At 59.1% G+C, this 10,607-nt stretch overlaps 1 protein-coding gene across 5 annotated transcripts in view; it reads right to left on the bottom strand.

Annotated features, from left to right (window-relative positions):
• Positions 1-445: 445 nt before the first annotated feature.
• Positions 446-10,607, bottom strand: part of KIF2A (kinesin family member 2A) — a 61,053-nt gene continuing 50,891 nt past the window's right edge. For 3 of the 5 annotated variants that reach the window (XM_029064260.1, XM_029064262.1, XM_029064261.1), the window contains exons 16-21: positions 9,925-9,992; positions 8,492-8,605; positions 7,281-7,431; positions 2,841-2,942; positions 2,160-2,295; positions 446-953 (exon numbers count right to left, since the gene is read on the bottom strand). In XM_029064260.1, coding sequence (XP_028920093.1) covers positions 868-953; positions 2,160-2,295; positions 2,841-2,942; positions 7,281-7,431; positions 8,492-8,605; positions 9,925-9,992 — 657 coding nt within the window. In that variant the 3' untranslated portion in view covers positions 446-867. The remainder of the gene's footprint in view (positions 954-2,159; positions 2,296-2,840; positions 2,943-7,280; positions 7,432-8,491; positions 8,606-9,924; positions 9,993-10,607) is intronic. The other 2 variants (XM_029064263.1, XM_029064264.1) reach the window with 1 other exon arrangement.

Here is a 10,607-nt window from a genome sequence, read left to right as displayed (position 1 = left end):
CCCCGCTCGCGGGGAGCCGCCGCGCGGTCCGTCAGTCTACGGCCGTAACGCCCGGCCGTCCGGCTTCGCCTCGCGTCACACGCCGACTAATTTGCATCTGTCCTTTACAGAGGAAAGTCTGAGAGATCATAATCACGCTCTGCGGGATTCGAAATCGTAACTCCGCGTTTTAGTCGGTTTGGTTTCGTCTCTCCCGTCCCAATCAGAACGATCCAGCGTCTCGTCCGCGATCACGGATCGTTAGTTCCGCTCGGTATGGCACATCCCGAAAAGATGGAGTCGTTTCGGACACGTTAAAAATATCTGCACGATAAAAGGAAATTTACATCGACAGATGAGGAATGTCGTTTTATTGAGGCCGCGCTTCCGGAAGAAAGGAGCGGTCCGGCTCGGGGGCCTCGGGCCGCGGCCGGAGCGGGAGCACAGCCGTGTCCCGGGGGGGGGGGGGGGGCGGGGAGGGGAGGGGGTATGTACAATCACAGATGAGGTACGCATGCATGCAAACACAGTTGAAAGCTGCCCGGCCAGTCGGTTGTATTACAAAGAATTAAAAGGAAATACCGTGGCTCCTCCTCCCCTTCCCTCCTCCCCGCCCCCCAAGTCCAGAGCCCGATCCGTTACTAAAAGAAGAAGAAGGAAAAAAAAACCCAAGGGATTCATCATCACTGAGCCCGGGCGCCGAGCCGCGTCGGCCGCGCGCCCCCGGCGGGCCGCGGGGACGGGCGTCGGAGGCCTTCCGCGCACGCGCCGACCGGGAGCGTCGACGGGGCCCACCGGGCCGCTTCCGCGGACGCTTTCGGGTCGTCCTTCCGGCCGGACCTCGGCGGGCTCCCCGCCGGGCCGGGGGCCTCCGGCAGCAAGCCCCCGTTAGAGAGCCCGGGGTCTTTTCGGGTTGATCTGCTTGCTGGCCTGTTCCTCCTCCTGGAGAGCTGCCCGGAATGACTTCACTTTATCTGAAATCGATCAAATCAGTCGGTCAGTTGTATCTCCCGAGCGCTTGCTGTGTGCGGAGCACTGTCCTGAGCGCTTGGGAGAGGACAACGTGAGAGGCGGTAGACACGTTCCCTGCTCACAAGGCGCCGAGAGTCCAGAGGGGAAGACGAACATCGAAACCTTACGCATCTGTAAGCGGCTGCTGTAGGGCGGAAGATGGGGAGTATCAAGGGCTTACAGGGTACGAATCCGAGTGTGAGGGTGATGCGGAAGGGAGAGGAAGCGGAGATTATGAAAGAGAAGAAGCAGGCACGGAGGCACCCCGTCGGGCGGGGGGGGGGGGTCCAAGCCCCGGAGCGGGAGGGAGGCGAGCCCACGACGGCTCGGGCGCTACGGCTCCGGGACTCGACGCGGGAACGGTCCGTCCCACCCCGCGAGGTGTCCGGGAGAGCCCAGTCGCCGTGGACCTGCGGCCCGCCCAGCCACGGGTGGGTCCGAGGACCGGAGTGGCCCGAAAGAACCTCTCCCCGTCTCAGCCCCGGGGTCAGAGGGGTGGGGCTTTGGGCTGTAGACGATGCTCCTGGTTTTTTGGTTTTTTTTTTTAATGGTACTCTGTGCCAGGCACCATACTAAGCACTGGAGTATATCAAACTAGTCAGGCTGGACACAGTCCATGACCCACATGGGGCTCGCAGTCTTAATTCCCATCTGACGGGGTAACTGACACAGAGGAGTTACGTGACTTGCCTGAGATCGCACGGCAGACAAGAGTGCAGGAAGGAAGGGAAGGAGGGAAGAAAGGAAAGGAAGGAGTTTTAGCCAGGGCTAAAAGTCAGGTAATAATGTTAATAACGATGTTGGTATTTGTTAAGCGCTTACTATGTGCCGAGCACCGTTCCAAGCGCCGGGGTGGACGTAGGGGAATCGGGTCGTCCCACGTGGGGCTCACGGTCTTAATCCCCCTTTTACAGATGAGGGAACTGAGGCGCCGAGAAGTTAAGGGACTCGCCCACAGTCACACGGCCGACAAGTGGCGGAGCTGGGATTCGAACTCATGAGCCCTGACTCCAAAGCCCGCGCTCTTTCCACTGAGCCACGCAGGTCTTGGATGACTCCTAGACCCGGGATCTTTCCATCAGACCAGGCCGTCTCCACGCCGCCGGTGGTTGAGACCGGGGCGGAGCAGCCCCCTCGGCCCACGCACCCACGGCCCAGGGCGGACGTACCTCGCAGTTCGGTCAGGATCTCGATCTTCTGTTCAAGGATGGCCTCCAGCTGGGTGGCGTACGAGTCCACGTCGTAGTCCACTTCCTCAGTCATCTCCAGCAGCGCTTTCTCATCTTCCAGCCACCGAATAGACTCCTGGGAGGATCCAGGGTGAAGGCGGAGGGGGGCGGTCAGGTGGGTTTAATTCCCGCCCGTCCCCCGACGTCCTCGGTGGTTAGGCGAGGGACAACTGACCGTGCAGCGACTGCCGGGGGCTGACGCCGGGGCCCGGCCTAACGGGCCAACGGCTCGCTCCCTTCGCTCCCAAGGCCCTCGGTGCGGTCGGGGGATGGACCCGTCCCACCGTCCGGGGCCGCGGCGGCGAGAGCGAGATACCTCATCTGCTAGGTCGTAGGCCCCCGCTGGGTAGGGATCCCACAGACTTGGGGCTGGGCTCTGCCCATGCTAAGCTCTCAATAAATACCACTGATCGATCCCTGGTTTTCGGAGGAACCACCTGGGGCCCGGCGAGGGGGACCCCGCCAAGGTCACGGGGCGGACGGGGGCGGCCCCCGATCAGAAGCTACGTCTCCAGCCTCCCGGTTCCGTGCTCTTCTACTAGGCCGCGCCGCCCCTCGGGAGAGACCCAATCTTACCTCAAGGTAAGGACCCCGGGAAGAGCACGCCGCTTCTGACTCTACCTGGAACACGGCCCTGTGATCTTCTACGACTTGCTCTTCCATCTCCACCATCTGAGACACCGCTTCGTGGAAGGTAAACAACTGAGGGGACACCTCTTCTTCCTTGAAGGAAAATCCCAAGGTTGTACCCCAGCGGAGAGGCCGCTGTTCTTCTACCTTAGTGCTCACCCTTCCGTCCGCCGTGGAAGCGCGTCTGTCCCGCCCGGCCCTTTCAACTCAAGCGATCCCACTCTGGGGGGGGGGGGGGGGGGGCGCGGTTACCGAGGCAAGCGCTTTACGACACTTTGTTCGCTGATCTTCATTCGATTCATTCAGTCGCATTTATTTAGCACTTACCGTGCGCGGGACAGTGTACCGAGCGCTTGGGAGAGTACGATGCAATAACAGTCACATTCCCTGCCTGTCTAGAGTGGGGGAGACAGACAATATAGATAAATTACAGATACGTACATAAGTGCTGTGGGGCTGGGGGAGGGCGGGGGGAGGAGAACAAAGGGAGCAAGTGAGGGGGTCGCAGACAGAAGAGGGTGGGAGAAGGGGAAAGGGGGCGCTTAGTCAGGGAAGACCCCCCTCGGAGATATTCCTTCAGTAAGGCTTTGAAGGTGGGGGAAGTAACTGTCTGTCGGATTTGAGGAGGGAGGACCTGCCAGGCCAGAGGGAGGACGTGAGCGAGGGGTCGGCGGCGAGACAGATGAGATCGAGGCAGCACAGGGGGAAGGTTTATCAGTAGAGAGCCAAGTGTGTGGGCTGGGTTGTAGTTGGAGAGTAGCGAGGCGAGGTAGGAGGGGGGCAAGGTGATCGACTGCTTTACACTCAACGGTGCGGAGTTTCTCTTTGATGTGGAGGCGGATGGGCAACGGCTGGAGTTTCGGGGGGGGGGGGGAGGGGGGGTGACGTGTCCTCCACGTTTTTGTAGAAAAATGATCCAGGCAGCAGAGTCAAGTGTGGACCGGAGTGGGGAACGGTAAGGAGGCTGGGAGGTCGGCAAGGAGGCTGATGCCATGATGCAGGCAGGACGGCAAGAGCGTACCGTTCGTTCATTCATTCAATTTATTCGATCGTATTTACTGAGCGCTTACTGCGTGCAGAGCACTGTACTAAGCCCTTGGAAAGTACAACACAGCAGTAGAGACACTCCCTGCCCACAACGGGCTCACTGTCTTGGAGGGGAGGGGGGGGCGGACAGACATCAATACAACAGGCATCAGTATAAATAAGTAGAATTAGAGAACTATACATATATACGTAAGTGCTGTGGGATGGGGAGCGGGGGGAGGGCAAAGGGAGTGAGTCGTGTTGCGGAAAGGGGGAGCCGAGGAAAAGCGGGGCTTAGTCTGGGAAGGCCTCTCGGAGGAAGTGCGCCTTCAGTAGGGCTCTGAAGTGGGGGAAGAGCGACTGGCAGATTTGAAGAGGGAGGGCCAGAGGCAGGACGTGGGCCAGGGGTCGGCGGCGAGACAGGCGAGATCGAGGCAGAGTGAGAAGGCTGGCCCCAGAGGAGCGGAGTCGGTGGCGGTGAAGCCAAGGTTGAATAATGTTTCCGGGAGAAGCGGGTGGTCGACAGTGCCGAAGGCAGCCGAGAGGTCAAGGGGGATCCGTGTGGAATAGAGGCCGTCTGATTGGGCAAAAAGGAGATCACTGGGGACCTCTGAGAGGGACGTTTCTGTGAAGTGAAGGGGACAGAAGCCAGATTGGGGCGGGGGGTGCGGGGAAATCAAGGGGAGAACTGGAAGAGAGGAACTTCAGACAGTGAGCGTAGGCGACTCGCTCAAGGAGCTTGGAAAGGAACGGTAGGAGGGAGATGGGGTGATAACTGGAGAGAACCCGGGGGTCAAGGGAGGGATTTTTTTAAGGATGGGCACGTTGGAAAGCGGAGGGGAAGAAGCCGCTGGAGAGTGAACAGTTGAAAATGGCTGTCAGGGAGGGGACGAGAGTTTTGATAAAGTGTGAAAGGATGGGGTCGGACGCACAGGCGGAGGGAGTGGATTTTGAGAGGAGGCAGGAGATCTCTAGAGATAGTGCTGGAAGGATGGGAGGGTTGAAGAGGGGGCCAGAAGGGGGAGGGACTGAGGGGGAGCAGGGGAGATTTTAGGGAGCTCACGCCTTCTGAAAAGAGTAGCTGAAAACAAGATGAAGCGACACCCCATCCCAAGGAGTTACCGCTGCTTATCCTCTTGGATTTATCCTGAATTGTGCTTTCTGATTGAACTAGACGCCGGATTGCTCAGAGTGGAGCCGGTCTTCACTAGCAAAGGTAATTATGCCAGTCAACCGCCTCGGTGAGGCCAATACGTGGAAGAAGCTCTCAAGCCTAGTATAAAGGCTGGGGGGGGGGGGGGGGGGGGAGAAACAGCTGCTTGCTGTTATCCAGAAGGACAACTGAGACAGCCCTGGCAGAGGGGACCTTCCGATGGGAGGACGGGCACTGGGATTCCCGATGCCGTCGGGACGGGAACGCCCGCGCTGGTCTCAGCCCACACTTGGCTGCTCGCTGTCCTCCAAAGGGAGGGCAGAGACAACCCGGGCAGAGGACCTTTTCGCTGAGGACCCTCGGACCGGTCTTTAGCCTGAACTCGGACTCCATACCAAATGGGACCGATCGTCCCTCAGAAGGAAATTCTAAATGCCCCTGGGTCGAGGGCTTAAATGGTGTCCGAGATCTCCTCGTCCCTGGGTTGAGGGCTTAACAGAAGCAGGATCCTCTACCATCGATGTTTTTTCTGTATGATGATAAATGTTTTCTCACTGTGAAGCCGAATATCGCGGTTTGTTCCGTCTGTAAAGATGAGTCACAAACCTCCCCGCCCCTATCTGACTCTGTTGGGATGCAACGCCGTTCTGATAAAACGTAGAGTCCACGAAGTTTGTCTTCGACGCTATAATAATAATTAATGATTTGTTAAGCGCTCACTGTGTACCAGGCACTACCTTGAGCACTGGGGTGGATACAAGGAAATCGGGTAGAAGGCTCCCTGCCCCGCACGGTCTTAATCCCCACTTTAAAGATGAGGTAACCGAGGCGCAGAAAAGTCAAGTCACCTGCCCCAGGTCACACGGCGGGCAAGTGGCAGGGCTGGAATCAGAATCCACGAACTTCTGATCCCCAGGCCCGTTCCCATCCACTCCTCCACGCTGCCAGGAAAAGGAAAGGTTTGCTCTCGGAGTCCTGACTCAAACTCACGGGGACGGGCAGAGACCAGTCGCTCGTTTCCCGTCGGAAGGTCGCCGACAGCTTGACCCCGCCGCGGCGGGATTCCCCCCCGCCCCTGCGGGCAGCTGCCAATGGGAGGCGGCATCGGAGACTCTCATTTTGGGTTCGCCCTCGACAGTTGCGACGCCTCACTGGGTCTCTGCTCTGCTACTCGAAACCAAGACCCGGCACTCGGCTCCTGCCGGGCTTTGGAAATATGAGCTCCTTTCGGCTCCCCGCATTTCTGTTTCTGTTAAACCCCACCCAACGGCAGGGCCAGGGCTCCTGATTAGATCGAGGAGTAGCTTCATCTTGTTTTCAGCTAAGTCTTTCAGAAGACCAGAGAACAAAGGCAAGATGTGTTGTGAAGCGCTGGCCTCGGTAACCGAGCCCACGCAGAGGCGATCAGGAAGGCCTAGAGCTGAAGCGGGGCGGGGGGTAAATGTAGGACTTTGACCCGTGCCCTTCCACAATCCCCGCTCTTGTGTTTTAGCACAACAAGGCACAGTCAAGGAGCCATGTCTCCAGGACTCATACTATTCCAGATACCATACACCCAGCTGGTTACCGCTCACCAGAGGGCTGTTTCAAGTTTCAATCTCGCACGCATCCCCCACCGCCCCTCGGCCAAACCCCACTCCTGAACCTAGAGCTGCGTAGGGGGTCCAGGTCTCGGGGGCATCCGGCTTCTTCTGGATAGGCAGGAAGGGGGACGGGGTGACGACAGGGCGGCAAAGGAGAGGCGGCGACGACGCAGAAGGCTTCTCGCCAGCCTCCTTCCCATCGGGGAAGCTCGTCTCTAGACTGGAAGGTCACCGTGGGCAGGGTGTGCGTCGGTTATATTGTTGTATGTAGTCCCCCAAAAGCGCAGTACAGTGCTCTGCACGCCGAAAGCGCTCAATAAATACGACTGACTGGCCCTAGGATAGAAAAGGCCGAGCATCTACAAAATCAGACGTCTCCACCAAAGAGAGAAGGAAGCTAGCAAGGGGCTGGCAAGGGGCGGCGGAGAGAAACCAAGCCCCCTCCTCGCTCTGCCCTGCTCCATCATCCCCCTAAACCAAGGCGCAGGCTCAGCTACTGGGAAGAATCACTGGCAACAGACTCGCCTCCCGAAACATCCTCCTCTTCCTCGGCGGTGGGAGCGGCCGTCTACCTGCCCGATCCCACGGCAGCCGGCTAAAGGCCCCCGGAGGCCCTGGCGAGGGAAGCCCACCCCGGCGCCCGCGGGCCCGCGACCCGACTCGACTCACGTTCTGCTCACACAGGAGTTTGAGGTCGTCTCTCTGAGGGGAACTCCCCACGCCCCACTGCGACTCCAGGTCGTCAATCTGATTGGGCGAATGGTGCAGAACCGGCCGCACGTCCCCAGCCGCCGTCGGGTCCACGGTCAGTTCTTTCACTCTACGAGTCAGAGAGGCCGGTCTCACCGTCGGTCTGGAGGGGCCGGCGAACCGGCGAGACGCGATCCGAGCGCCGTCGGCCACCGAGGGGAGTCGGTCCCCCCGGGGGGGAAGGGCGATGTCACCTCCTCCCGCTCCGGCTTCGGGGGCCCGGGAGAGCGGCACGGGACGCGGCCGGCCCGTCGGCTCTCGGAAAAGCCCAGACTCCCCGTAAGCCACCTGAACCGCAAGTGGATACTCGGCCGGAGACGATATCGTCTCCCCTAATTCCGCTCCCCTCAACGAAGTGATAATCAAAGAGCAGATGGACTCTTCCACTGGGAGAAAACCGGACCGGCTAAAACGAATCTGGGTGGGACCACCTGTCATCTGCAGGCCGGACACCCACTGTACAGGCTCATCTGGCCTAGCGATTATAACAGGTAGTCGGGACTTTTGGTAAGGAAAAATGTGCATTTAAAGCAACGGGATGATGATATTTTGCCAGTGAATGGGCACGAGAGGGAACCGCAAAAAAAAAAAAAGTTTGGAAATCTTTTTTTTTTTTTAGGTATTATCTTGAAAATATCCACTTTGTGAGACTGTCAGACCACTGGTATTTTTCTTGCCAAGGGTAAAGTTATACTATCATGAGGAGAAATTGGGCCTCCACACCCCAAGAACGTTCGTGCACAATAAGAGCGGATGGCTTTCGGTCACCACTTGGCCTCTGGTCGCAGATGAGCCGGACCCAGCCTAGTTAACAGAGGTGACATCACCCATTTCCCCGACGGGACGGACGGAGGGCGGGGACCGGGGACCGCACGGGAGGGGAGACGGATGGATGGAGGGATCGAGCAAGCCAGACTCTGGAGCCAGGGGTTAAGGAAATGAACGAGCGTCACATTCTGGGAGAGGAGGCCCATGCAGCGCCACGGCCTCTGCTGCGGGGGTGGGGGAGAGACAGGGAAGGGGCGGGGGGGACCGCAGAGGCCGGGGGGGAGTCGATGAGCGCGTCTGAGACGGTGCAGTCCGACGAACAAACAGAAAGGAGCACGTGAACAGAGAGAACGGAGGAGGACCTGGCCATCGAAGGAGGAAAGTCGTCACATTCATAGGAGGGAGAGAGGTCGGAGCGGCTGCCGCCCCCCTGGGAGAAGGGAATGTCGGAAGGACTAATTCCAAACTCCTTTACTCTGCAGCACCGAGACGGCAGCAAATTAAAAGAAAATGCTCTTGTAAAGGCAGTAGTGCAAACAGCATTCACCACAGCGAGGTTTTTATAACGGAGAAGGTAGGAAACCCGAGGCTTGTCCCTTTCAATTCCTCAATGCTGCCCAGCCCGAGGGAGGGGAGGGGAAGGGGAAGGAGGAGGAGGGGCAGCCCAGGAGGAGCGGCACCGCCCCCGGGCGACTGGCTCCAGGCCAGCCGTCCACTCCGGACGTCTCCACAGGGCCCATCTGCCACTCGGTCGCTCGATCCCCTGCCCCGCTTGGGCCGGGCAGACCCGGCCGGGGCCGCACAACACGACAGCCTGGCCAAAAGGGCCGGGGTGCCCGGTACCCACCGCCAAATCCACGAGCCTACACGACCCCAATACTTGCAATTCTGAAGCCTGACCAAGCCCGTCTATCAATCCGCCGGCCCGGGGCCCCACCTCCACCGGGATGGATAATGATAACAACAACAATAATGTTCTCTGTTAAACGCTTCCTAGGTGACAGGCACCGTTCTGAGCGCTGGGGTAGGTGCAAGGTTGGACAGTCCCTGTCCCACATGGGCTTACAGTCTTAATCCTTATCTGAAGTAACTGAGGCACAGAGAAGTGAAGTGACTCGCCCAAGGTCACACAGCGGCAGAGCGGGGATCAGAACCCACGTCCTCTGACTCCCAAGCCTGTGCTCTCGCCCCTAGGCCACGCTGCTTCTCCGGGCACTGAGAGTCTGAGAGCGCCTCCCCGGGCGCTTCCCGGCTGGGCCGTGGCGGAGCTGCCCTGTGAGCGCCGACAGTGGAAATGGAAGGAGGGAAGACCAAGCTCCTCCTAGTGCAGTAATCCCAGCATCACCGCCACCATCACCCGGGGGCTCATCACAGACCATGCCCGCGGGACAGAGCAAACCCTGGTGGCTGGCGTCATCTGGACGCCCCACACCGAGACCTCGGACCCGAGGGTCCGGGAGGCCCAGTGCTCGGGGTTTTTGATGAGGGGCTCTGGTAGCCTGGACTGGCTCCGACCTCCCCCTCCAGAATCCAGGTGAGGGAAGCAGGAGCCGAAGCTTGGGGGGGCTTGGACGGACACCTCCAAACCCCGGCCCGACCCGGGATCCGCAACCCGGCTCGCGCCCCCGCTCCAGGCCGGGCTCTTCACCGCTCGGTCCAAGTGATTTTTAGAGACCTGGAAACGGGGGCCTGTCAACCCTGAGGAGGAACGGCAAGGGTGTGTACGGCCAACTCCTCCACGGACCGGTCCCGCCCCAAGCCTCAAAATGAAAAAGGAAAAAGCCCCGTGCAGTACCTATTTGCGTATCTTAGGGTATTTAGAGTATTTTCACATGATGCCATTCCAGGAGAGATGGTAGCGATCTGGAGGAAAACAGAGCGGGAGAATCAGGAAAGCCAGGCCCGCCTGCCGCAAGCCTAATGACAGGTGAGTAATGGGAGATGTGGTTAAAACGTGAAGAGCGACGAATCGAGTCCAACGAATGCGGGGCCTACCCACCCCAAGCCATCCCCCGCTCCCACACTCGGTGCTGTCACAGGGCTTCCTGTTTCCCCGTTCTGGGAGCGCCAACTTGAAAAAGCCATAACAAGTGGCGAATGTAAGGAGGCGGCGGCCCCGGGGCCAGTTTGAGACGAAGTGAATCCATCAAATCACTCGTACCTATCGAGAGCTTACTGTGTGCAGGGCACCGTACTGAGGGCTTGGGAGAGGACGACACAACAATTTAACAGACACGTACCCTGCCCCCAATAAGCTTACGGTCTAGAGATGAGCTTAACTGAACTGCCGCGTTACTAGCCGCTCCGTTATTTCCGAGGAATGCGATCGGATAATCGAAGGATGGTATTTATCGGGCGTTTAATGGGTGCCCGGAAGGGCACTGGGCTAAGCACTTAGGAGCACAGAGCAGAGTAAGCCGCCACGATCCCCGCTATTAACAGAGCCTCAGTATCCCCGCTGTTGGACGGCTGGCCATT

The sequence above is a fragment of the Ornithorhynchus anatinus genome, chromosome 1, assembly GCF_004115215.2.
Source record: "Ornithorhynchus anatinus isolate Pmale09 chromosome 1, mOrnAna1.pri.v4, whole genome shotgun sequence".
NCBI classification, from domain to species: domain Eukaryota; kingdom Metazoa; phylum Chordata; class Mammalia; order Monotremata; family Ornithorhynchidae; genus Ornithorhynchus; species Ornithorhynchus anatinus.
Note: the sequence above shows the minus strand (reverse complement) of the source record. Positions and strands in the feature narration are given on the sequence as shown.